General features: G+C 43.6%; 7 protein-coding genes across 7 annotated transcripts; 3 read left to right on the plus strand and 4 right to left on the minus strand.

Moving 5' to 3' along the window:
* Positions 1 to 1,360: 1,360 nt before the first annotated feature.
* On the minus strand, positions 1,361 to 5,097 carry MELLADRAFT_107407 (uncharacterized protein; the record flags this gene model as incomplete). The annotated part of the gene is made up of 6 exons (XM_007411122.1): positions 1,361 to 1,481; positions 1,618 to 1,701; positions 2,087 to 2,267; positions 3,111 to 3,487; positions 4,136 to 4,655; positions 4,713 to 5,097. 6 exons carry the CDS (start codon positions 5,095 to 5,097, stop codon positions 1,361 to 1,363), a joined length of 1,668 nt encoding a protein of 555 aa, XP_007411184.1.
* An 807-nt stretch (positions 5,098 to 5,904) lies between these two features.
* MELLADRAFT_107408 (uncharacterized protein) lies at positions 5,905 to 6,960 on the plus strand (the record flags this gene model as incomplete). Its single annotated transcript, XM_007411005.1, has 5 exons — positions 5,905 to 6,205; positions 6,241 to 6,353; positions 6,553 to 6,566; positions 6,645 to 6,651; positions 6,871 to 6,960. 5 exons carry the CDS (start codon positions 5,905 to 5,907, stop codon positions 6,958 to 6,960), a joined length of 525 nt encoding a protein of 174 aa, XP_007411067.1.
* Positions 6,961 to 7,130: 170 nt separating this feature from the next.
* On the minus strand, positions 7,131 to 7,731 carry MELLADRAFT_63978 (uncharacterized protein; the record flags this gene model as incomplete). Its single annotated transcript, XM_007411121.1, is given in 3 exon segments — positions 7,131 to 7,141; positions 7,161 to 7,253; positions 7,452 to 7,731. The coding sequence occupies 3 exon segments, from the start codon at positions 7,729 to 7,731 to the stop codon at positions 7,131 to 7,133; spliced, it is 384 nt and encodes a 127-aa protein (XP_007411183.1).
* Positions 7,732 to 8,343: 612 nt separating this feature from the next.
* On the plus strand, positions 8,344 to 9,183 carry MELLADRAFT_87850 (uncharacterized protein; the record flags this gene model as incomplete). Its single annotated transcript, XM_007411006.1, has 1 exon — positions 8,344 to 9,183. One exon carries the CDS (start codon positions 8,344 to 8,346, stop codon positions 9,181 to 9,183), a length of 840 nt encoding a protein of 279 aa, XP_007411068.1.
* Positions 9,184 to 9,781: 598 nt separating this feature from the next.
* On the minus strand, positions 9,782 to 12,653 carry MELLADRAFT_107410 (uncharacterized protein; the record flags this gene model as incomplete). The annotated part of the gene is made up of 8 exons (XM_007411120.1): positions 9,782 to 10,225; positions 10,303 to 10,384; positions 10,489 to 10,827; positions 11,033 to 11,648; positions 11,702 to 11,809; positions 12,076 to 12,138; positions 12,275 to 12,502; positions 12,569 to 12,653. 8 exons carry the CDS (start codon positions 12,651 to 12,653, stop codon positions 9,782 to 9,784), a joined length of 1,965 nt encoding a protein of 654 aa, XP_007411182.1.
* Positions 12,654 to 13,879: 1,226 nt separating this feature from the next.
* MELLADRAFT_63981 (uncharacterized protein) lies at positions 13,880 to 15,278 on the plus strand (the record flags this gene model as incomplete). The annotated part of the gene is made up of 6 exons (XM_007411007.1): positions 13,880 to 14,027; positions 14,093 to 14,179; positions 14,254 to 14,393; positions 14,448 to 14,490; positions 14,563 to 14,832; positions 14,869 to 15,278. The coding sequence occupies 6 exons, from the start codon at positions 13,880 to 13,882 to the stop codon at positions 15,276 to 15,278; spliced, it is 1,098 nt and encodes a 365-aa protein (XP_007411069.1).
* A 9,082-nt stretch (positions 15,279 to 24,360) lies between these two features.
* MELLADRAFT_87852 (uncharacterized protein) lies at positions 24,361 to 25,433 on the minus strand (the record flags this gene model as incomplete). Its single annotated transcript, XM_007411119.1, has 5 exons — positions 24,361 to 24,461; positions 24,517 to 24,974; positions 25,040 to 25,217; positions 25,269 to 25,340; positions 25,418 to 25,433. 5 exons carry the CDS (start codon positions 25,431 to 25,433, stop codon positions 24,361 to 24,363), a joined length of 825 nt encoding a protein of 274 aa, XP_007411181.1.
* Between the last annotated feature and the right edge of the window lie 1,420 nt (positions 25,434 to 26,853).

Genomic DNA, 26,853 nt, shown 5'->3' on the forward strand with positions numbered 1-26,853 from the left:
CAAACAATCTTCCAAAATGAACTGAAATAAAGTTTGGTTGCATGTCCACACATGAAGACTTGAGAATGTTTGGAAGGTATGAGTGATTCTCAGGTAAGCCACAACCAAATATCCTTCTGAGCCCCTTCCAAAGCTTCTACAGCAAAACATAAGTTGACAGATATTGAGAATATTACTCATTGACCAAATCAAGAGCTCCTTGAGCAACACCTCACCAAAGATCACATGAATCAATATGTTTAGGGTTACAAAATCCTTTTGGGTTATCAGTCCCCAACTCTTTCAACTACCAAGGACAAGCGACATGATGAATCTGGGACAGTTTGAAGCAGGTTTTAAACCTGAGGATTGCTACACCAAAGCTGTCTGTTGATTGAATTACAAAGAAACATGAGTTAATAAATTCAATCTCTCTCTTTTAACCAAGTCTGACTAATGTGCTATCAAAGTTATTGCCTGGTTGACTGAGGTGATTCACTTGAGTCACAAAATCTGACATTCAGTCAGATTTCATCAGTCATCTCAATCATCCAAGTAAACAAGGGTCAATAAATTTGATAGCACGTTGGTTCAACTAATTGAATTACAAAGAAGCATGAGTTAATAAATACAATCTCTCTCTTTCAACTAAGTTGAACTAACGTGCAATCAAAGTTATTGCCTTGTTGACTTGGATGATTGAGATGACTGATGAAATCTGACTGAATGTCAGATTTTGTGACTCAAGTGAATCACCTCAGTCAACAAGGGTCGATAACTCTGATCGCACGTTAGTTCAACTTGGTTCACAGAGAAAGATTGGATTGACTATATACACATACACACATCTGGTGAAGATAATGTTGAAATATTCTAGCAAGCAATATCACCCTACAACTAAACTACCACAATGTCTAGACTTCCGCATAATCTAGAGGGAGAGACTTGACTGGATGGTTGACTAATAATCATGAATTTGGTCAGTGTAGAGATCAAATCCAGCCTAATGGGATGTGAACAAGGTGTTGTTTAAGTGCACAGATCTGGTGGTTATCTTGTGGAATGGAAACACTGATGAGAGACTGAAGGAGGACAGAGGATGTGATATTTGGGTGCACAGATACAGATGGTCATCCAGAGGAATGGCAACAGTGATGAGAGACTGACACTGCGAGGAAAGAGGATTTCTCCAAGGTGAGAAACGATCGAGTTGAGACCCAAAATAATTGAAAAATGTAATGGTTTTTCACTGGTGAATATGTGCTTGAGAAATAATTGATTGGCTTTCAATGTCAAAAAGGCACATACCAAGGTCAGGAAAGACATCACTGATCACAAGTCAATTTCTGGGATTGTATCTCATTTTGCAGGGACCCCACTCTCAAAAGCTAGGAGTTATGTTGGTCTTGTCACAATGCTGAAATCTATATAATCCAGCCTTTTCTCTGTATTGTGAAGTCTTGTATTTCATTTCATCTTTGTATTCTGCCATGTAATATAATCTGATTAAAGGGGCCATTTTTGATATGAAAAATTTGTATTACATAGCATAAAAGCTGGAAGGCGTGTGTGAAAGATATAAAAAAGTGTAGAATAGAGCTTTATAAGACACAATTCAAATAGAGTTGAATTGCTCACATATCAGTTGCTTTTAATCCAAGCACATCCCTTACTACGCATCCACGGATCCCAAGTAGTCTACGTGCATTCACTGATTTGAGGCTGTGTTCAAAAGTGGGACAGCGATTAGTGTCAAACAGATTACACAAGAGAATGAACTGTACCACATACCTGGAATATGATTGTCAAGGTCATCGATCCAAGGAAACCAACGCAATAGTTTCCATGTCCAGTTGGTGAGTTACTTCACTAGCTCCATACGAAAGCCAACCACAGTGCGCAACGATCTCATCAATATGAATGAGGAAAGGCGGTTGGGGGATATTGAGACGCAAGCAGGCTTGTACATCTTACATCTGGCTTCGCCAGTGTTCTAAAAGGATTCGGTTTTGACGCAGGGACGGGGGGGAAAAACTGAATAGAAATCCAAGTGTCGGTAATCAAGGGTCCGTCTAACACTGGGACTCGTCGATGATGAAAAATTGACTCTATCTGACCAAAGGTTATGATGCCGCCTCGGAGTGATTTAGTAATTACTACACTGTTGTTCGGATTGTCAGATTTGGTGGAAAAGATGATCCCGTCCCGAGTTATACGTGGTACGTGTCTTGCCAAGGTAATAAACGGAGAATAACGAGCTGAAGCTTCTTTTGACAGGAGGCACCACTCTGTCGACGGGATCCATCTGCAATTGTCAAATTTTTCGAAGTTCAGGCGCTGGACCAATTGTTGGAAGATTCCATTTTCAATCGGTGAGCGTGAGTCAGAGCTTTTGGAGGACTTGGCAACGAATGTTTCGGGTTCGATGATGCGCAAGAGCTGGGTGCGATAAGGAACGATTGCATCGGGAAGTCTTCCATCTCTGAGTATAGCTGCAAGATTTCCAGCCCGACAGAAGCTTTTGAGAAAAGTCATTTCAAGTTCACCTGAAATGAGAACGGATTTGATCAGGAACACAAAAAAGAAAAAAGTGGATGCCATCATATGAGATTCCTCACCCAGGTGGTTGTTGTGACAGGCCTTCAGGACTCGTCCCATCAATCGTTCAAAAGGGAACAACCACCAAGCTCGGACGGGGCCAAATTTTTCAAGGCAGTTGGCGAGGTGGAACGCCATATGGTGATTGGGTGCGGGTTTACAATGCGGGAAAAGTAAATGAGCTCCCTTCATGTAAGAGTGAAGGTGGGTACGATAGCGAGAGATTCGTTCTGCCGACATCGAACGCTTGAGAGCGAGATTCACTGATGATACCAGATGGGCGAAGTTCTGTAGCAAGGACAGGTGGCCCTGATCGCCATCGCTCCAAATCGGGACAAGGATCAGGGGGAGTTGGGCAGTGAATAGATTCCTCCATTCATCAGCCTTGAGCTTCCCGTAGCTTTTCTTACCCAAGGTCGGACAGGGTCGCTGAATCCACGTTGGAAGATGAACTCGAGGAAGCAGTGCATTTATTCGAGAGAGCATCTTTTTGTCGAATACAATACAGTCCTCGTGGGGTTCAACCCACACACCATTCCAACCTGTGTTCTCAAAGTCTGGATCTGTGGATGAATTATCTGTACTGCAGGCCAGGTCATTAAAATGCACGCCAGATGCTGATGTTGGAAGGTCGCCGGGTACCGAATCAAAAGGTTCTTCAGAGTGTTCGGAAGCCATATCATTAAGTAAATCTTGAATCTCAGGTACAGTTGCTGGTCGTGGCTCTGGTTCGTCCTCCTCGTCATCTTGCATAGCCCAAAAACGACGGCAATGCCAGTTGAGTAACCCTAATAAGAGGTTGTGCATTGAATCAACGACCTGAAAGTCGATTAAATTCCAGTAGTCTAGCTCGAGGAGGACGGAATAGCGCACGCCGTGATTCTCGAAAATCTTTTGACGTTCTGAAGGACTGGCCGCGTTCTTGGAAGCGTAGGCATGTTTTTTGTGCTCATCAAAATTCCGACAACGCCAAGTGGTGTAATCGATGTTGTGAATTTCAGAAAGCGGAAGGCCGCAAAAAGAGCAAAAGTTCGTAGAGGTTATGCTAGCTAATCCAAGTGTACGACGGATCGCCGGAAGGTCGGCAACGAACGTAAGGAGAGCCGCGCGAATTAAGCGACCTTGAGGATGCTGTGGAGTCTTGGATAGGAAAATCCCTGTTGACCAAAGCCGTTTAAGCTGGATAACAACTGGAGAGAGGATCCAGTTTGTTTGTTCAAGAGACGGTTCACTAGGACCGGGGGCGATTCCAACAATGAAGATATTTTCGGGGGAATATCTGATCTTGAAAGGCAATGTTAAACATATAAGGACGATGAATGTGATCGATACTTTGCGACCACTCTGTTTGTTGCCATACGGGTTGATGCCGTCAACAAACATGGAAAATGAAAGGTTTCCGCTTCGAGAAGTGAACTGGGATCCGTCAGGAGCTTTGAAATTCTTCCACGCAAAGGATTGGTGGATGTCGTGAATTTCTTGCTTCGATGAATAAGGTTGACAAGAATCAATCAGGGATTCATCCAGTGATTCTTCGACACCTGGCCGACAAATGAACCGTGCAAGCCATGCCTCGAGGTCCTGGAATCCAGTTTGACGGATGGGACGACGGTCCTTGAACAGCGGTCGAGAACAAGTGACAGCGCCTTCTTGGACCACGTGGACATCTGGAATTTCGAGCGAAGGTGGAAGGAATGCCGATTCAAATAACCCAGGGACGGTGTTCACGGGGAAGTTACATAGCTCTGGAGTGTGACCGATCCGGTATAAAGCAAAGCACGATGGGCAAGTGTTGAGGACTGCAAGGCAAGGGTTGAGATTGAGTGCAACAAAAACTGTTGAAATGTCAACAGGTAGTTCTTCAAGTTCTCTTTGTTGAGTATATAATAATTTCGTGCGGGCCTCAGTAGACGTCGATCCAGCCTCTTTGACTAATTGGATGTAATCACGTTGGGACCTCAAAACCCAATTCAAGTTGAGGGATGATAAATTCGCAAACACCGCAAGTGACGCAGCGAACAAAAGAGGATACAGCTGGACCGGATCAATGCCATATACTTTATGTGACATGTATAACGCTGGCAAAAGAGTAAGTCAGCTGGTCTTCACACAGAACGGGTAATTGATTCACTTACTTGTATCAAAAGAGGCCTGATTTTGAGATTCAGTTCCATGAGCTCGTGGTGGATCATTACTACCGCCAGCTTCGGGAGACGCATGACGAGCCTCATGGCTGCTCCGAGAAGATGAGCTGTGCGTTGGTGTACCCGGTTGCGAATCTTGGGAGGAAGAGGACTGCGAATTGGTGGGTATGTGAGGGCGCGGGGTTGGAAACAAGTCTTGAGGAGCGTGGACAGACAAGTGGCGAAACTGGTCTGCCAGTTGATGGGCCTTCATTGTCGCAACACTGACACAATTGCCATTCTGATCTTCTCCATTGGCATCGATGTATAGCTGCTGACCGCAACAATGAGTGATACATCGACAGACAGCAAGCCGGTAAGTAGAACGCGGAGGCATCGTTGATGCAGAAGCCCTTCAATTGAATCTATATATAAGTGCGGAGATGGGTTGAAAATCCAAAAATTGGATAAGCCGTATATGAATGAATTGAGTGATATGAATGACCGAGAGAATCTGAAAGAAAGAGTTTGCTTGCGGTAAATATATGAAAAATCATACGATGAAACAATGGCGATGTATTCAGAGGGTATCTAAGCGGTTGAAACTGAAAGATCGAGCTGGTTACTTGAGCAACAAAGCGGAAGCATCAGTCTGAGTGTTGTGAAAAAGGTAGCCGAAATCATGTGCGCGCATATTGTCAAACTCGCAAGGGTTGAATCACAACAGTCGTTGTTTGCTGATAGCAAATGGGGTTAATGGTCGGTGAAAGCAAAAACGGTGATAACGTGGTCCATATTGTTCGGTCTTGTTTGGTATGAGGAGGGTACATATGTATGTGGGTCCGTGGGGAAACAGGTGAAATAATGTTTGGTCAGTACGTACATAATCTTTCTTTGAAAGGCGAGAAGTTGTCTGTGCAGGCGGGGACTAACCCTGACTGGCCTACCACCGGTGTACCCTGCACCCCCTTGCAAGTCATGATACGGTGGGTTTCTTCATAAGAACTTTGAATTTGTTCCAAACTACCTTGACAGTTGACTTGAAAAAACAACATTTCGGCCATTTCGCACCCGATTCCCCCAATCTATAAGTGCACCTGGTGCTTCCTTACCTCGATTCATATATGCTTAGCTGATTTTATTGTTGAGGTATCAGAAAGTGATAATGCTCCCACCTTTTCTACTGGATGACGACCGCGGCCTCATGCCCGAGTTGCAAAACTTAGCTGTTCACGATCGAAGGCCACTTTCATTACTGTCGAGGGCTAATCCGGATGACCGTGCCAGCGATTTCAACATTTCCGTTAGAGGTTCCCTCACGCGTTACCACATCTTCGAAGTCAAGGATGCCGTTGCGACCCACGTAGAAAAATACAACTTTCTAAGCACCTTGGAGCTTGACGCAATAGAAAGCACGGCTTACATGGTAGAGGATCACCTTATAAACATCGTCGCCAAGGTCCACGACACTGAAAAGGTGATGTCGTACTGCAAGATGTTGTTGCGTTCGACGGACCCCGATGTGATTCGTCACCGTAAGCTATACAAGAGGCAAATCAAAGAGTCACTCGAACAGCACAAACTGATGAAGAAAACATCGAAACGTTTCTACAAAGATGCCGCGTACCTTTGGGCCCTATTATCAGAGGAGACGTGAGTTTTTGACGTGATAACATCGAAAGGGGTGAAAGTTCATGAGATGTGCTAACTTACAAAGAATATACCTTCCTATCTTCGCCTATTCAAACCCAGTAAACGCACTTGTGACTACGAGGATGCGGTTGCCGCTGGGCACGTGCCAGAACCCGCCGAAAACTAACCTGATTCATCTTGACAGGCAAAACGGTGATAGTGGAGAGTCGAGACGTGAGTATCTGACCTGATAACATCTGAAAGGGATGAATGTTTAAGAGACTGACTTACATATTTCCCTTCTTATATTAGCCGTATCGTGAGTGGCAAGAAAGTGAATGGCTTGGTTTTGGTTATCCTCTCGCCTCAAACTCTTCTCTTTCGCTGAATGTAATGTATAAGGAAAGCTAGTTAGATTTTGTGATTGGTGGTAGATATGTACAATCCATATGTAGTTAGGATCTCAAGGCTCTGGCAGTGGGATTCAAATGGAATTCATCAACAAGCCCAGCTTATGTATTGAAACTGTCTCTTTTAGTTGTATTCGAGTCACGCGCAATCATCACGGACTAGAATGCTATTGTATGGACCGCAAAGTTCGGTTACTTTGTCTTTATATTATTATTGAATGAAGACTGGAAAAAAAATACACATAACTCGAACAACATGAAAAAATTAAAATATCCCATGTCTTCCCAACATTCAATTGATAAACTTTCCCAAGAGCTATTTTCCGTCTTACAAAGAGAGCGAAAGACTGCCAAGATAGAGTGTACACCGGTCTTGTTCAGATTTAATTTAGGCCGCATCTGTTGTATATGTACATACAAGAACTATCTGGGTCCAAAGGAGAAGTATGAGGAATCATGATCATTGTCCGTTCCGATTGTTGTGGCGGTGTCGAGGGCTTGTCCGCAGTTCCTGTGTTTTTATGTTGTTACTAAAAGGTTCGAGAGAAAAAAGACATCTGAAAACATACCTGAAGATGCAAGGATTCATCGAAACGCACAAGCGGGTCCGCCTTCATTGCTCCGAAGTTACAGGGGTATCTGAGGTACAGTTTAATTGCTTATAAGTAGCTTGATCGAAAGGAAACATCATAGTATACTGGATACTTACCTGGAGCCGCGTGGACCATGTCCTCAAAATACACAAGTAAGTCTTCTTCAGGACGCCAGATAGAACAAGCCAGGATGCAAGGGAGCACCAAGTCTTTGAAGCGTTCAATGGAGGCTTCTCTGGTGAGTGGACCAACGGGTCTCGTGATGACAGTGTTGGGAAAGAAAATTTGAAAAATCTCTTCGAGCTCTTCGGCTGAAGCAAGGTTATAATCATAGCCACGCGGGATAATAAACTTATGAAGAGGGCGTGGAATTGTGAACTTGAAGACATTCGTCATCTTGTAAAACGGTCCGGTGGGTGGTTTCAGAAGTGATGGGTGAATCATGATTACTAGTAGTATATAATAGGCAGAATAGAGGATATCAGCGTTGGACGTAGGGCAGTGCGACTGATTAAAAAGCGTCGAACTGGATATTGTCAGTGAGAGGGGTAGACTTTAATTGTTGGCAAAGTGCAAAGAAGGCCTGGTTTTATTCTCAAGATAAGTATTAGAATCGTTTTCGTTCCTCTCTTCTGGGTTCCCTTTTGACAAAGAAAGGGAACCTCTGTGCAATCCTGTTGTAAGTGTGGCACATCAGTTGCCTTTCTCCAGGCTTAAGTGCGCTGTGCTGACCAGTGGATCTGCGTTCAGGGTGATTCCTGGTTTAGTTGTGAAAGAGTATGAGTATCACATATTGCCTATGAAGGAGAGCTGAGTGTGAAAGTTATCAAAGTCAGCAGCGGGAGGGGGACTTTGAATACTCTGCTGAGTATTTGAACAAGTATATATAGGGCGAAAAAAGACAGCCTTTCGCAAACTTACCAGATACTATCTTATCATCACCCCTCATACGTAATTATCAACTCCGCTTCAATTACTGCTCCTTTTGGTGATAATAATCGTAACACCATGACAAGCCAACCTGCCAAAACTCCGCTTCAGAAGACCATTACAGGCCCGACTGCCGACCATCAGCTTCAAGAATTCATACCATTAATGATCCAGCACCCTTATTCCGCCATCCTTAATACGGTCCCAAATGAGTTACAATATTTGCTGAAACATCCTGATGTTGATTACAACTCTCGTAAAACTACTATTGGTAATTTGCGATCAATGATGGTGTGGTTCAACTTCAAAGTCGAACTTCCTTCACATGCACGCAAAGCCAAGATCGTGGATTATTACCTAAAACAATTCCTACCCGAGCTTCTCAAGGTTCTTCCCCCCGTTCAGGACAGACCATCGAACGCTGCTACCAACGATGACCGTGCAACTGCCGGAGGCGATACTAGAATGGGAGATGCTACGGCTACGTACATCAACCCGAATGCAAAGACTTCCACCAAGAGCGTCCTTTTCGACTTGATACTCCCACGCATGAAACCCCAAATGATTCTACCAACGTTTTGTAGACCGGATATGATCAAACTATTTTATAAGTTTGTTGACACAACATTAAACAAGCCAGCGCCTACTTCAAACCCAGAATTTGTACGTCGACCCCGTGTGGAGAAACTCGAGGACTTGGTGGGGTCAGATTGCGACATGATTCGACACGCGATACAGTGTTATGCTCCGAATGTTTTCATCCCGATGGGAATGTGCGACGTCCCTATCCTGTTAAAACTCTACGCGTTATTTGTCCAAGGCAACGACAATGCGGCCAACGATCTGTGTGAAGGTGTCCATTACCATGTAATTGATCCTAATCAGCTTAAGCCTTTCGAGGACACTGTAGCTTACTGATCAGTAAGTTACCTTTGGGCCTTTGTACCGTTCAGATCGATTTTTGCTCACCTTTTTTTTTATCTTTGGTCAGTTGTCAGCTATATCGACATATGTTGTTATTGAGCGGTCTATTTAAGGAAGAATTCCACCGAGAGGCTCATGATGTTCTCACCTATTTTTCAGTTTTGTACATAATCTCATATTTTTTGTTACTTTGGAATGAAGAGGACTTGACTCAAATCATGTTGAATTTTGTGCAAAACCCTTCAAATCCTATTTGGATATGTGAGTCAATCACTCTACTGACTCTCTTTATCTTCAAATCCACTGGAGGCGCAAGATCATATTACAGATTTAGAGAAGGTAAGAAAGATCATGAGGGCCGCGGGAATTGGAAGCCCAACCAGCGGCTCATTGTTTGTTTCGCGATATCCACAGTGTATTATTATTGACGGAATTAAGGGTAACAGAAAAATGGGAATATATACATCAGAAAATTGTGAAAGTAGTAAGACAATTTTTTGGAATAGTATTTCTAAATTTGAGGACATATAGATTAGAAAATCATGAAAGTACTAAGAAAAATTATATGATGATAGAAACCCATTACAATTAATCACAACCCCAAGATTCTGGCTTGTTTTTGTAGGGGCTTCAATTTTGGTACAGGGTCAATCTCCAGCAATTCAATCTCGCTGGCATCCAGAGTGGAAAGCCACTCTTCAGAGTAACAATCAATACTTAGTCCGGCTGGAGCAGGTATCATACTTTCCTTCCTATCCTCTCCCTTTTCACGTATCCTGACTCGAGGTTTTGCTCCGGATACCCCCTTGGGACTTTCTTTTTTCTTTCGCTCTTGGTATTGATCTAATTGCACTAAAAGTTTTTCTAGAGCCGCACTTCGCCAGGGGAGCCGCAAGACCCTGCAGCGCTTCTTTGCTTCGGTAGAAAAATCCTCCTCATCGTCGGTCTCATCGTCACTCGAAGCTGCCTTGATGAGCGGACATAACGACCACATATTGGTCAAAGATGTAGCAGTGTTACATCTTCGCTTCTTCCACTATAAATGACAAAGTATTTATGACGTCAGCTGGAGTTTATCAGCGTTAAATGTTTGAAATAACAAGGACAACTCACAACATTCAGTCTACCTCTCCGCACTCCAAGCTTTTCACGGGCTTGCAGTTCAGCACCTGACATGGTGGTGTATTCACGAAAGCTATCGAAGCATAGAAAATTCAGGCCCGACAAATCTCAGAGTCGGTTACCTAGTTTTCAGTTCACATACGGAACACAAACCAAATTGATAAAGCAACCACTTACACGCGTTGAATTCTTTGCCTGGCGTGCAATGTGATAGCATTGTAAACTACAGAAGACTTCGCTTCTGACTTCGTAACGTCATCGTATTCGCCGCATTGTACCAATCGAATAAATATGGCGGTAGCTAGTTGCCACAAGAACTTGTTCTCCGGAGAGCTCATTTGATTCTCCCAGATCGGTCGGAATGATTGTACCCCTACGCTTCTCATCATCTTCCACATGATAAGCAAGACTTGAGGATTAGCGTCTGCGCCGCCAGGTCCGCCTCGGTAGGGATAATGTGGATCCCTCTCGCCTCCCTCAAGGTTTTCCGCTTCGCCAACGTCATCCAAATCCAATCTACAATCGACGAAGTCCTTTGGTAATCTTTGCTTCCATTGCGATCTCTCACGCTCGCTTGCGCTAGGAGGTACCCGGCCGTCTTTTTTTACTCCCATAAGTGTCCAGATATGTGATCGAATGCGACGCTACGCACGAGTTATCAGCAAATCAAATTGAATTGTTTTATCTGAAGAGATAGCTTACTAAGAAGTCTCCCCCTCACGGTTTTTTTGCCTTCTTTCCATCCCGAGTCCCTCCAGTGGAACCTTTATTAGCCTCCATCTTCTTCATAACTCTGGCGATGTTGCGGACAACGTGGCCTATCTGAGAAACATTCTGGTTCGTTTTTCTGATTGCGTTCTTCATCTGCTTCATGTTCCTGTTACAGTCGTGGCAATCTGGGTGATCAGACATCTCATTGTCATCGTTGAAAGGGTCAGGATCTATATCAGATATGCCAATATCTTCCATGATATCGTCAATTTCTCCGGACACCTTCTTGCTCGCGACAGAATCAGCTTGTGATGTGGGAGACTCAGGGCCACGTGAGTCTCTGTCAGTATCCATTTGCTCGAAATTCTCGTCCTCAGAACGATCCTCAAATTCGTTTTCTTGAGGATCGAACTCGCTTCCAGAATCCGTAACCGCTCGTTGCTTTCCTTTGTCTTTGGCCGTCAGGTCAGTAGGTCTGGGGCGCGGCAAGGCTGTGCCTCTTTCACGACTCGGAAATTCGACAGGAGGATATAAATTACGCCGGGCCACGCTCCCAGCCACAGGTATGACAGGGTTAGGAGGTATCCCAGTCCCTCTAGCGTTATTTGGAACATGTGAGCAAGAATCTATAACCAAAACATAACTTATCAATGACACATAGACACTATTTGATATCTACCGAAATGAAAATCACCCGATGCGGATTCCTCGTCATCTTCAGAATCAACGATCCTCCGGACGCATCTCTTCTTGGATTTATTCGCAGGCTGTACGACGCTAACTCGACCTGCAAAGACACAGAGCTGTCAGTCTGGAAAGTGCGAAGTGGACCTGTAGGCAGGAAACAGATGGCAAGTTACTCCGATTTGGTGAAGGTCCGCATTCAGGGCTTGAAGATGACCTTGAGCGCCGCGAAAGAGTCCTCTGAGTGCCATTGATAGCATCGTCAGAGCGATCCGAGCAACTACCAGGTTCCGTGGGACGGGTGACTGTTGCGGGAATTACCCAATGGTCAATTGGGTCTAGAGATTAGTCGTGGTCATCATCGCTCACCTTGCACAACAGATTTATCAGGCCGTTGTGGTAGATTTGCGACCCGCCGAGCGGTGTCAGTCTCTGATTCCAAGGATAACAAACAAAATATTGCTCAAGCGTCAGTTCCTGTTCCCAAAGATGCATGGGCACACTATAGACTGCTTATGTGGACAAAATAGCTGGCAGAGCTGCAATAGTTCGGCTCGCTGCATTCTACTAGATCCTACGATTTTGAAGGGCTTCATCTTTTTACGAAGGTCTTGAAGGGACATATCCTCATCATTATCACCGGCCGCACCTGTCCCGTCTGCTCGTCCCTCGTGTTCTGATTGAAGTTGGTCATGGGGTGAAGCTGCAAGTTCCAGATTCTCCGTACTTTGAATCCTGGTGGCTGTGATGGCTCCGCTTTTTCTAACCCAAACTTTTGCCTTTACGACCGCACGATCTATAGAGAAGAGCTCATATCAGTACAATTGCTCTTCTGGCGGAAGGACAGCAATCTACAAAATACCTTTTTCGCCCTCAGCTGACTCGGATGCTCGTCGTTTTCTGAGATTCCAAGTGGAAGGTGGTACTTTTGGGTCTTGAGACTTCATTGTTTGTCGAGTGGTAGCGCAAGTTGATATGCCGAAAGTTCAACAGAAGTATGTAAAAATTGAAATATGTAAAGAATGGATTCAAGAATACACTATCACAGAAAAGAACTGAGTAAAAAAGACACCGGTTTCACGGAAGCCGGGTCGTAGTATGCACTAAAGGTGGAAAGGAAGTCGATTTCGCGGATGCCGGCCGCTGGAACGAAAAGACGCTATCACAGAAACAAGGTGAGTGAGAAAGAAACCGGTATCACGGAAACTGGCTTGTAGTATAAACAAAAGGTGGAAAGAAAAAAATCGCGGAAGCCAGCTGCTAGAATGGAAATGAAGAAAGTAAAGACGACCAGGTATGTATCACGGAAGGGCTGAAAGAATGCAGTCAAGTGAAGATGAGAATTAATGATGTGTTTGAGGCAGACCCGGGAGGAGAAAGAAGAGCACACGTATCTAAATCGTCCAATGGCCTAAATCTCGATTCCCCTCGCTGTTGAAGGCCCTTTCATCTCGAATTTCTCCAAGCTGTGAACACTGTATCGATACCTACACTTGTAAGGTGATCGTACGCTATCCCTTCAGACTTCATGTTTGAATTCGCCTTTGTAAGCATTGAACGGCAAACGGACAGTCTTTCATCTGATTTTTTAAAAACAAAGAAGGAAATAATTAGCGCTCGATCTACATGTTTTGGGTCGGTTCCGAAACAAACAACAAAAGACTTACTGGTGCACCCTCATAGTATTTGGATTGACCGGCCACCACCCAACAGTTGGAGATGTTGACATAAGGTAAAAAGTGGTGAGATAGTAAGGACCAAACCGAATTCGCGTGAGTGGTCAGTAAAAATAATCTACATAATGCGGGGTTATAGGGGTTATCCACTGTTATCTATCTTCGAAAACCTAGTATGTATCACAGATCCTTTATGTATTGAGAAGAAGGCTCCGTTTTTTTGTACCAGTGGTTCACGCACGATCATAGTACGGTGGCCGTGAAAGGAATAACGTCCAGCATCAGCAGAGCATCAACCGTCCAGCATCAGCAGAGTGTCAAGAAGTCTGACTCCTGTGCTTATAAACGTCACCAAGCTTCTGATTTCCCTTCCTCGTATTCCATTATTTTTTACCTCCAATCAATCCACATTTCAACCTTTACATCCAAATTCCAGCCTTCACTCTGTTTCGCTCGCCTTGTATAAACTTTCAAAGTTCTTAACGTCACTTTCAAACATGCGGCCATTCAACCCGTTCAGTCTCAAAGTCACCGCCGACGAGATAAGGAATTTCATGCGATTTGAGTTTCCATACGTACCGGAGGCTGAATCTGGCGCGACAAAAAAGGAACTTCAAAAATTGGCGCAGAAGTGGATCAAGTTTCGTAAGTATTTGGCAAACATCAAAACACATTTGCACTTCATGATTTCACTATCTCTCCACACGCAGATGAACAAGCGGAATCTTCGAAACACGGTCAAAGAAGCAGCAAAGAACCGATCGACACCAAGCCTGTTCTTAAGACCAAGTGTACCAGTGGGTTTTGACAGAATACGACACATTTGCTCGCACCAATACTGATCCAATGTGCCATGACTAACACTATATAGATACTGACAACGTGCCGATGCAGTCCAGCTCCAAGCAAGGCATCCAGAAACCCTCGCGATCACAACCAACCACAAGTGCAGGTGTCCCAGCCTCTCCGCCTCCTTCGACTGCTCCCAAAGGAACTTTGCTTAAAAATGAGGTAAAGAGAGGGATTCTCCCAAAATCCACTTGAACCGTATCCATGATCACCAAGCCGAACGTGGGTAAGGGTCTTTCGGAAAGACGCAGCTTATCCAGTGAGTTCTGACTCGCCTGAGAAGCACATGAATTATTTCGCCTGATCTATGGGGTTACTTGCCTGTTTCTAGATGAGAATATCAAGCACTCGAAGCAATCTCAAGTACAGCCACCCTTGGCTAGCTCAACTACAAGTCACAAAAAGAAGCCGGCCGCCCGCAAACTCAGCACCCGAAAATCAGAACCTATTGTAGCTGCCCAATCTTTGGACCCATCTCCCAAAAACACCAGCGTCCCCAAATGTTCTGTCAAAACAGAGTCTGCTCCCAGTCCCAGCTCATCTGCATCCTCCTGCAAACGCGATATGGATGAAGCTTTTGGAGATACACACAAAAATACTCGTGAGCTTTCATTTGAATGACCTCTACAGCAGCTAGCTGATGCGCTGTATGACAATGAAGATACAGCCGAGGCTTTCAAGAAGGAGAATGCCAGCTCCTCTAACAAGAGGCCGAAAGCAGTCTTGGCGCAGGCAAGGTCACCGATACAAAAGAAGTCCCGGGCTACGACTTCTGCGACCAAAGACCCAATCGTTCAAAAACCAAAACAACGCCGACAAATAGATTTCTCTGATAGCAGCTCACTGACTTCGTTAGATACACTTGAGGGTTCTTCTGCTCCGGAACAGGATCCCAAAAAGCAAACCCTGAAGGCTGAGAATGTTTCCATCTCCAAAGCAAAAAAAACGCCCGTTGCCGCCAAGTCTAACCCCGCCGCAACCACCGCGCCCAAAACTACGGCTAACAACGCAGAATCTTCCAAACAAAAGAACTCCGTTGGTGTGTAGTGTTCTTAGATAAACTACAACGGCTGGCCTTGTAACTGATGTGACATTCTTAGTTTATGTAGATGAAGGTCGGACATCACCACTGCTGGAGCCGTTAGCAGAAAGCGCGACAGCTTGTAATTGTGATTGTCGCAAGCACATGACTGAGTTGAGCAATCGAGTCGGATTTTTGGAAGCTTTCCTTCTCTAGTTGATGTCCACTATGAATGGCTTGTGGTAAGCTTTCTTCTCTCATATGAATTCTGATTTGACACTGATTTACATTGCGATCTGAAACCAAGGCAATATTTATACATCACTTTCTCTTCCTTGTCTAGACACAAATCACCAAAACCTTCTTATGCTTATGCTTTTATATGTGGAATCTCGGAAACACTTGTCTGTAAATTGATAGTGTTGTATGCTCCTGTATGAAACGAATGTAGTCAAACTTTTTTTATGTCTTTGATTTTTTATGTAAATGAATACAAAGTTCCACACCAGAATCACTCTTAGTATTTACACACAAAATCACACGTTACAAAAAACAAACTCAGAGTGACATTAAAAACCTGCCCATTCAAAAGAGTTCATTCCACACCTCAGAGGTGCCTATTCTTGAGATCGAAAGATAATTAATTGTTTTGCAAAGATTATTCTCAAAGTGAAGAAGTATTACATTTTTCAATTATTTTGGATCTCACCTCGATCATTTCTCACCTTGGAGAAATCCTCTTTCCTCGCAGTGTGAAGGAGAACAGTGATGAGAAACTGAACACACTGTGCTTCTCAGATACTTCAGCTTCTTGACTTTTTATACCAAGCTCCTCTTCCAACATGTAACATGTAGCATACACATGATGTAACATGCAAGTGTAAGAATCACTCCAAGGCTGTTACATGTCAATACTGAGGGTTAGGGTTATCCAAACTGCTCAGTCCTCATATTCACCAAGGAACAAGTGGTGTGGTTTCTATTGATCACAAGTGATTGAACAAAACACAAATGTCAAATTGATGAATATTGGTCTTCATGGGACAGAGCTCTGAGTGGTGAGGCTTCCTCTGCGTTCAAGATGGTTTATGAACCCTTGAAAGCTGGTCTGAAGCAGATTTTAAAATGCTCACAAATAATAGAGTCTCAACTGTGAAATGGCTTTTGAAAACAGGGGCAAAGTAGAGCACGAGTAATGACACATGACTTTTTCCAAAAAAAGGTAGAATAGATTATTTGCAGAAACATTGCATTTCTTCTGGGTTTTGTAAGCTGTACCCATTGGGGTGTTATAGATGCAGTTCTACATAATCATATTCCATCCTGACTACTGGGTGAATCAAGTTCACTTCAGGCAACTTCATTTAACTTATATTTCTAAGTGGGAGAAATCAATTTACAACATTTTAGCAATAGCCTGCAGTGCATCATCAAGATTTGAAGTGTTGTTCGTAACCCCCAATCTCAATTTTTCAAGGTCACCACATTCCCTCAAGAACCCACTATCATAGCAATTTTCTGGAAGATTACCACATACTTTGGCCAATGGATTGATCTTGTTGCCTGCTTCATGTCAAGTATCAAATCTCCTGGCTGCTTCAGTCCTCAACTTCACGGTGGCTTGATGATTGTATGAAAGTACATCTATCTTATGAAGCCACTCTCCATACTTGGCACTGCGCCATTCAGGCTGAATTGAGCGCTGTTGACCAAGAGCATCATCCTCAGTATCAGAGCAACATGCTGCTTCTGGCAGGAGATCTATAAAGTCTTTGAGGAATCGTTTGACGGTGGTTTGACGGTATATAAAGAGCTGTAGACTGTTTCAGTATGGCTATCACAACTTGATAGGTTGCCAAATGGGCTAGGAGGCTTACATCTTGTCGCGTCCTACTGCGCTCCCGCTGTGCAATCTTTTCCAGAGAGTCAAACTCATTCTTCCAGTCTTCAATTTGCCCAATGACCCATCGGGTAACAATACCAATATAGATAACTTCCTTCTCCCATTCGACATCCAATCCAAACTTTTGAAATGCGGATGCCCTCCTGGCAAACATCCAATGCTTTACGGTAAAAAAAATCATCACTTGATTCCAAGCAGCGTCTTCACCTCCCTGAGCTTCCCAATCAAAAGTAAAAGGTCCTAAGATTTGTTTGTTGGCCATATCAGTGTCCAGAAGATCCTTGAAAACACTCCAGTCCAATGGATTCGGGTGATTGTCGGAGCTGTAGTTAGGGCGCGTTCACTTAAGGAATTTCTGACCAGAAATCACATTCTGTAAAATTTTTAATGCAAAAATGAAACATACACCACCAAATAGACACTTTAAATTTTGCAGAATGTGATTTCTCACCAGAAATTGCTTAAGTGAACGCGCCCTTAATGGAGACTGAGGTGTCAGTCAGGATGTCTTCCTTTGTTAGAGGTGTGAGTGACATCAGCTGATCATCAGTTGGCGGGTTGGGGAAATGTGGGTGATTCCTGGTGTGGCCAAGCAGGTAACGTGTGAACTCGGCAAAAGATTTACAGGTGGGGGAATTTGACTTTGGGAGTATCTTGGCAAATGAGCGGTTTTTGGCCTTTCGACCCTTCGGTGCAGCACCATTGGGCCAAGCTGGGGCTGATTTTTGCAAGGTGGATGCTGAGTAGAATGGAACCTTGTTAATTTGAGTGGGTGAGGAGATGAGGGGTGGGAAAATGCATACTCATGGTTCTATTTGAATGATCTCAGTTGTGAACTTATTTTGGTTGAAACTCTAGTTGTCTGATTGAGACTGGCAACTTTGAAAGTCCCAATGTATGTTGAGAGTTGGTTGAGTGGAATGCGGTCAAGTTTGGGCTTGAGTGATGTGAACAGGGGCAGATTTGATTCTCCGCAAAGTAACTCCTTAAATGGGAATGTTACATGCATGGCTGTCACAGATTGTGAAATCTTACTTTCACAACACAGGTGGCACAAGGAACAGAACCTCAGGTCATACTGGAGAAAACTATCCTAATTTCAATGGTAACAAAAACAACAACAAATTGGAAATGGTGAGAGCAGCTGTTCAGGAGGAAGAAACCACCATGGAGTTGCTTTTCCCAAGCTTCTTCTTCATAATCTCAATGGCTGAGTTAAGATCAACTATGGTGTTTGACAACTCCAAACTATCAATTGTAATCTCATCTATCCCTTCAGTGAGTATTTCCGGCTTAATGAGGCATTTGGGAAGAGTCTTGGGAGCAAGTTGATCTTCAGGATCAGGAATGTTTGGCGAATATTCCCCTCTGGACTGGGAAAATTCTTTCAGTCTATCCTTTTGTTTTTTGGTGCTCTCCCTTTTGGGAGCTGCATCATCAGCCAGTTTGATCAATTCATCAAGCTGGGGGGTCCGCCAGTTGAGCTTGACCTTCCTAAAGTTCCCAGGCTTCTCTGGGTCCATCTCAGTCTCAGAATGAACCTCTTGAGAGTAGAGCAGGACTTTAAGTGGACCTGTGAAGTGACAAAAGTAGGGCTCTACTGCTGCAGCCCGTTTGTCACGAAGCTGCACATGCACAAGTCAATATGGATGCTTATGGAGAGTTGTGTTGGTCTGAATCAAAACCAAAAACATAAATCTTTATATAAGTAAAAGAGAAACACGAAGAATCTTGTAGAAAGATTTTGTTTAAGATCACTGCCAGCATATTAACCTCGGATTGGGAAATCCAAGGCGTTCTCGGATCTGAAACCTCGGACAGAAGCTATCCGAGGTTTTGATCCGAGGTAATTTTGGGCGCATAATGATACCTCGGACAGAAACCTCGGATAAGATCTGTCCGAGGATTTGCATCCGACGATACCTCGGATCTCCCAATCCGAGGCATCTATGTTGGTGGTGGATACAGTCAGATGAGAAAAGAAAAAGAGAAACATCAGACTGTGATTTGAGACTCAGGTTATATATGAAAACAAGAAGAATTTCTTAATTAAATGACATCATTGATTAAGTGACGTAACATTCCACATTGAGAAGTATGATGTAATTTAATGATGAAGAGAAATACATTTATACATAATACATTTATGTAAACAAGACTTTTGAAACACACACACTCCAACACCCCCCCATGCTGAAAACGTCCGTAAAAAAATTTTTAAGAAAGAGAAAAGAGAATAAAATTGAATCATTTTGATAAGTTGTTGAATTTTAATTGATTTCTAAGATTAATAAATGCAGGTCTAGGAAGAGCTTTAGTTAGGAAATCAGCTAATTGAAAAGTAGTGTTTACTTGTTTCAATTCAATGTTCTTGTCTTTTATTAATTGTTGAATAAAATGATAACGTAAATCTATGTGTTTACTTCTAGAATGATGCACAGGATTGTTCGCCAGCGCTGCTGATCCCGTGTTATCGTAATGAATAGTTGTTGGTACATTATTAATAAAACAAATTTCTTGAAGTAATTGTCTCAACCACATGGCCTCTCTCCCCGCATCACTCAATGCCATGTATTCTGCCTCTGTACTCGACAGTGCTGTAGTCTTCTGTTTTCTAGACTTCCATGAAATAAACCCATCACCTAATCTAAACAAGTAACCAGAAGTAGACAAACAATCATGTAGATTCTCTGCCCAGTCAGAATCCGTAAAGCCTTGAAGTTGATTGTCATAACCTCCTAAAGTGAGACCAAGATCACGAGTATGATAAACATAAGCTAATACTCGTAAAGCTGCTTTCCAATGCCCTTCATTGTTCTTCTTCAAAAACTGGGAAAGTCGATTGACGGCAAAGGTGATATCCGGTCTGGTACATTGAGCAAGCCATAACAATGCCCCAATAATTGAACCGTAGTTTGGATTTGAAGTGGAAACATCATCTGCTGGGATCAAAGACCAAAAGCCTGCTATGTATGGTGTTGGAACTTGTTGAAGTTCAGTAGAGAAAAACTGTTTTGTTATTTTGACGATATAAGATTTTTGATGAAGAGTGAAATAACGTAACTTTTTAGATCTTTCAATAGAAATGGATAGATGATGCGACAAATCTGACTCCGCTGAGATAGGGAAAGACAAACGAAGTGATGAAGATAGAGAATGAAGGAAATGATCTTCACTGGTTGCCGAAATGTCATCTATATGTACAGTTACTAAATCAACCAGCACATTGTTCTCAAGTTTAAAAAATAAAGTAGGATCGTGAGCCGATTGTCGAAGACCCACATCAATCAGGGATGCCGTGAATCGATCATTCCAATTTCTTGTGGCTTGATGTAACCCATATAAAGGTAAAATTAGTTGACACACCTAAGTAGGAAAATTTTGATCACGAAAACCCTCGGGTTGCTCCATAAAAACCTCTTCTTCTAAACGTTTTCCATGTAAGAAAGCCGCTGTAATATCGTAGCCTTTGACTTTCCATGATTTTACCCCAGCAACCGTAAGCAAACTCGATTAGATTCCTGTCTAGATGCCGGTGAGAAAACATCACCAAAATCAACACCAGCAATTTGTCCATTCCCCAGAACGACTAGTCTTCCTTTATATTTATCAATTTCTCCTGAGGGCAATAGTTTTCTTTTAAAGACCCACATTGACCTTAGCACCTTTCGATTAGTAGGTCTTGGCACAAGTTTCTAAGTACCTAGTTTGAGAAGAGTATTGATTTCAGTCTTTGCAGCTTTCGACCATTCTAACGATTCTTCGGTATCCATGGCTTTTTGGTAAGATTTTGGTTCTGGAGATGAAGTGTCAAGTACGAAAGCTGATGGTGTGAAACGTTCTGGTTCACGTGTGACCCAAGAACTTCTTTGTACTGCAATTGGTGCTGAAGGTCGAACGACTGGAGGAGGTGAAAGTGGAATAGGTTCTGGTAGAGAAGGTGTAGGATGTGGTGGAGAAAGTGGCATCAAATCTTCAATTTCAATCGAGGTATCATGAGGTATGTATGGTGAAGATGGAGTAGAAGGTTGAGAAGAAGGAACAGGAGATGTTACGGTGGTCTTTGAGCGAGTAATAACGCCATAAGGTTGTATTGGTTCTTCAAGCACCGGCAGGTCAGACCAAGGTAATGGCAAAGACTCGGTTGGGTGTTTGTTGGGATTCAAGAGAAAAGGAAATTTTTGAATAAAAAATTTAAAAGATGAAGTCTTTACAATAAGGTGTCTAGCTCTGTCATATGCTACAACATACTTTCCATCCGGAACCAAGTGTAGAAAGACCGCCTCTTGGGATACTGGTGACAGTTTTGAGCATAGAGTTGGAGGTAGGAGATACTCGAGCGCGCATCCAAACGGAGCAAAAAGAGTGATATCATCATTTGGTTGTTTTAAAGCTGATAAAGGCGAGCATAAACCGATGTTGGTTTTAGTAGGGAAGTTATTAAAACATAGTACGATTTGTTGTAGACATTCAGGCCAAAAAAATAAAGGTACTCCTGACGAAGAAAATAAAGTACGTAATCGTTCAGCAGCGGTACGGTTCCAACGCTCAGCAACACCATTGGACTCCGGGGTGTAAGGGGCTCCACACAAAGACGTAATCCCTTCTTGAAGACAAAAATCAATCATGTTTTTATTGACATATTCAGAACCGTTATCAGAACGCAAACAGAGGACAGATGAATTGAATTTTGTTTTAACCAAATTAACAAACTTCTTGAAATAAAGGTGTACTTGATCTTTTGTCTTCATTGAATAACAAACAGTAAATTTTGAGAAATCATCTATAAAGGAGACAAAATAGGGATATCCTGCCTTGGATTTTAAAGGTAGGAACGCCACATCAGAATGAACAACACTAAAAGGTGTCTTGGAGCGATAGGCTGATCTAGAACGAAAAGTTTTCTTGTGGAGTTTTCCTCTGCAACAATGAATGCAGTTTTTAACTTCTTCAACATCGTGCTTAGGCAGAGGTACAGAAATATTCAGATGAGATAGAGCTTGTTTGGTTCCGACTTCTCCTATATGACCAAGGAGACAATGCCATTGATAGAATGAAGTGTTAGGCGTAGATTGAGCATTTGAGTTAAGGCAAAAATTGCTAACATCATTTAATACCGGTAAACCTCCACGATAAGAACCTCTCGCAACAACAGCTCCATCAGAAGATAAGATTTCGACTCGATCTTGCAAAAACGCAGTTGAGTAACCGAGTGATCGTAGCTGTGAAATTGATAATAAGCTGTGTTGTAAACCTGGAACTTCGATAACTTCAAAATCCAAGCCAGTAGTTGACCATGGAAGTGGTAAAAGTCGTTGTTGAGTCACCTTCAGACCAATACCGTTAGCTACACGAATATTTTGAATGTGAGGAGTTGAGGAAATCTTTGAGAGAAGTAATTCCCCAGATGTAAAAGAAGGAATACAAGTTTGTGTACATCCAGAATCTAAAATCCAAACACGTTTATCTTCATTCGTCGATAAAGCACACAAATCGACAGTCACTAAAAAGCTGGAACCTTCAGGTTGATGGATGAAGGTGTCAGGTGCGGGGCTCCAAGCAGATAAAGGAATAGGTTCACCCGATGATTGAGAAGATGGTTGAACTAGGTTGGCTTCTGGATGACGTTGAGGGACAGATAAGTTAGGCTGGTTCTCTAGCATTTGTTTAAAGAATTGATTAGCTAGTTTGTGACAAGTTTGCCAACTGTGCCCTCGCATGCTGCAGTGATTGCACGTCACGTCGCTAGAAACGTTAGACGGAGGTTGAGAAACATTAGATCTTTTCTTCCCTCGAGACAAACTCGGAGTAGATTGGACATGAACCTGTGCCGCCATGTTTGGTAAAGTGACAGGCATAGATCAAAGTAGAGCTTGGTTACGATCATTACGATCAATAGTAACTGACAGAATTAAAGACGAGGATGCTTGATCCCGTCGTCGAATACCTTCTCGTCTTAAAGATGAAATCAGAGAGGCTGCAGATACTGATTGTTGATTCATCAGACTGCTGATAGCGGCATTCCAATCACTCGGTAACGATGCACTGATCGCGGCACAAACAATGTCATCCATGCTGAGTTTAGATTTCGCAACGAGTTCACTCGGTAACGATGCACTGATCGCGGCACAAACAATGTCATCCATGCTGAGTTTAGATTTCGCAACGAGATAAGCCGTCGCAGAACGAGCATCTTGGATCCCATCGAAGCATTGTTATGGGAATCGGACAAAGCTTGCCACATCGCAGCTGTGGCAGAACGAGCATCTTGGATCCCATCGAAGCATTGTTATGGGAATCGGACAAAGCTTGCCACATCGCAGCTGTGTTACCCATATGAGGTCTCATAACAGCATAATTGTTAGGATGAGCATGACGTAACAGTACTGAACAAATCACATTATTCTGTTGTGTCAAATGAAAATTAGGTTGTTCAACATCTCGTAACTTAGGATTCAAAACGTGACCCATTCCAGCTCCTAAAATCGAACCATTCATGGCGAGCTCCCAATTACTGTAGTTAGAATTATCACCAGGTGGCTCAAGAAGAGTCAGACCGACAACCGATGACGTAGGTAATGCCAACAGTCCCCATTTCGAACCAACAGAAAACAGATCGTCGAAATTAGTGGGAGGAGTCAACGGTTCCTTCGGTCTTGTCCCAGTGGAAGGAGGTGGTGGTGGTCGATCAGGAGCTTTTCCACTATTGGTAGCTGATGTCAATGCCATGGAAAAAGTTGATTAGGAAATGGAGTTGGAATATCGAGAAAGAGATGGATTTCGAGATTGTCTTTAAGGGCTCATAACCTGTTGGTCTGAATCAAAACCAAAAACATAAATCTTTATATAAGTAAAAGAGAAACATGAAGAATCTTGTAGAAAGATTTTGTTTAAGATACAGTCAGATGAGAAAAGAAAAAGAGAAACATCAGACTGTGATTTGAGACTCAGGTTATATATGAAAACAAAAAGAATTTCTTACTTAAATGACATCATTGATTCAGTGACGTAACATTCCACATTGAGAAGTATGATGTAATTTAATGATGAAGAGAAATACATTTATACATAATACATTTATGTAAACAAGACTTTTGAAACACACACACTCCAACAAGTTGCAACAGGGAAATGAGATAAAATATTTACCTTCTTCCTAATGGCTTTCAAAGCTGTTTTCTCCCTCTCTGTAAGTTTTTGGCGGACTAGTTTGTCACTTCCTCCTTCTGTAGACAACAACTTCTTTTCCTTTTCCTCATCTCGGAAGACTCTGCGCTTATTTGAGACCCAGCGGGAAAGGATTTCTCTAGTTTCAAGGGGAATATTGAGGCTTGTGTTGATTGGGAATCCAGAAGGTACACCTCGAGCGTTGTAACAATACAACCAGCTAGTAATTAAGTTGTCTAACATAGCCATGTTCCAAGGGGTTTTAGGAGGACTGGTCCATTGGAATGTGATCCGAGAGAAGCCACAGCCATAGAATTTAGCTTCAGCACATCCTAAGCGAGTAGCATCGTAGGTGGTAATCGAGGCAGTAGCATGGGCGACTCGGGAGATAAATTTGGGTGGGGGGAAAGCGTTGCGAAACATGAGAGCAGCTTCTTTTGACACTACAATCCTCATTTGATGCTTGACAGATTCGTTTGCTGAGGGGTTATTTTTGAGTCGCTCGTCCATCTTTTGTTGGATGTTGACATCTAAATATTTTGTCCTTTGGTCACAATAATTGGCCCACTGTTCAACCTCTTCAGCAGTCGGTTCGTCAGGAAGGTGGCGTGCAAGAAGTACCGCAGCAGACATGGTGGGAGATGAGCGGGTGCTGGATTGACAAGGAAGACCAAGCAAGGCCGTAGCCCACTCTTGAATAGCAGAGGTCAGGCCTACAAGCTTGAGACTATCTGTAGGCTCTTTCCGGGCAGTTCCTCAGCATCAGTTTTGCGCTGGTGTTGTTGACGCTTGGCTTCCCTCTCCTTGGCAATTCTCAAAGCAACAGCTTGCTCAAAGTTGAGTCCAGGCTCTTCCTCTGGATTGTCTACGAGGGGTGGATGTGATTGAACGGGAACTGTCAGTTTCATCCTCAGTCTTACTGGCAACAGAGAATGTCTGGACTTACTATCAAGTTGCTCCATGATAGGATCCCTTTCAGGCACTGCAGGCCCACTGTTGGTCCCCCCACTGTCCGTACCTGGGTCAGCAGGATGATATGGATCAAGTTAGTTCATGCACAAAGCCGATGTGCAGGGTTCAGATGCATGAAGATACCTGAGGTTCCTTCCATTCCTTTGCGTTTGGGAATTTTGGTAAGGTTTTGTGAAAAATGTATTCAAGTCGGATAATCAGACTCAGAAGATGAAATTGTGAAGATGAGGAGTTATTGATCAAATTTGGGTTGAGAAAGTGAATATCAGAAATTGAAATTCAGGTAGAAAAGTTGAATGTTGATGGGGGGGGAGAAGGATTGAGTGGGAGCAACCATCAACTGGTTTTATTTACACATCTCTCAGGTGGTCTGACGTGACAATGGCGGGCCCTTTGGGACAGCGTGCCCAACATGGTGGCAAGACAATCACCGCTTGACCGAATGCAGGCCAGCGCCGATCTTCCAATCGCGAAACCTCCATGATCTCTTTATCTTTGGACGATGGCGAAGAAGATGGCGATGAGGACGAGGACAAGGACGAGGCCGAGGAGGAGGAGGAGGAGGAGGACAAGGAGGAGGCTGAGGACAAGGAGTCCGAGGATGATGACATCGTGCAGGAGGACAAAAAACGTATGTGTCAATGTCCTCACTTGTGCATCAGTCTTTCCGAACGCCCGAGCTGATGCCTGTCATATAGCGATTTTGACCAGTACCCAGGCCACCCTCCTGAACGGAACAAGATGTTACCTCGACCTTGCCTCATTTCAATCCACTTTGGTTCAGCAAAGGGATTGGATTGCATCTCAATTGTCGGAACAGCAAACCACTAGCGACATCTTTGAGTCACTAAGATCAACCGGATATTAAATCGAGGCTACACTTGAAAGTGAGTATTGTGGCCAAAAAGCTTGTTAAATTTGGAACTGACCACCTCGCCATGTTTGAATCTGCAGGTATCAGGAATGGCACCTTCCGCAACAAGCGGAATTCATCGGTACAAGTCCATGGTGTGGCGACGGAGGCTGAGCCATTGCAGCCTCTCTTTTGTCCGGAGTCTGAGGTGGAGCAGCCAGCAAAGTCTGACAACGGGGAACCCTCCCGACCCCCCTCTCCACAGCTGGAACAGCCCCCGCTGAAAAGACGCGCTTCTCAGCGCATCGGCACAGCCAACCTCACGGGCAATCAACCAACCGAGGTTTCTCGACCAACGCCTGTACAGATTCTCCCTACCCCTACGTCTCATAATCTAGACAAACACACCAAAGCCAGCACACCCAAGACACCGACGCCGAAAGCCCAGCCGTCCACTGGTGGCAAATTTCCCAAGGAACCCCAGTCTCAAACCCGTTTGAACCCTGGTCGATTGGCTAAGCAGAAGGCAATGCAGCAGGCTGCCGCCACGCCTCCGGCCGTCGAAAAGCCCGTACGACCTAATAAAAGGAGGAGGCCTTCCAAACCTAGCGAGCCGCCGACTCGGGCTCCGTCTCCCTCCCACCCAAAAATTTTGCAATGGAACGTGCTGATGCTGGATTCCGCCGAATCAGCGACGACATCCTGG

Source organism: Melampsora larici-populina (assembly GCF_000204055.1).
Source record: "Melampsora larici-populina 98AG31 unplaced genomic scaffold MELLAscaffold_23, whole genome shotgun sequence".
In the NCBI taxonomy this organism is placed as follows: domain Eukaryota; kingdom Fungi; phylum Basidiomycota; class Pucciniomycetes; order Pucciniales; family Melampsoraceae; genus Melampsora; species Melampsora laricis-populina.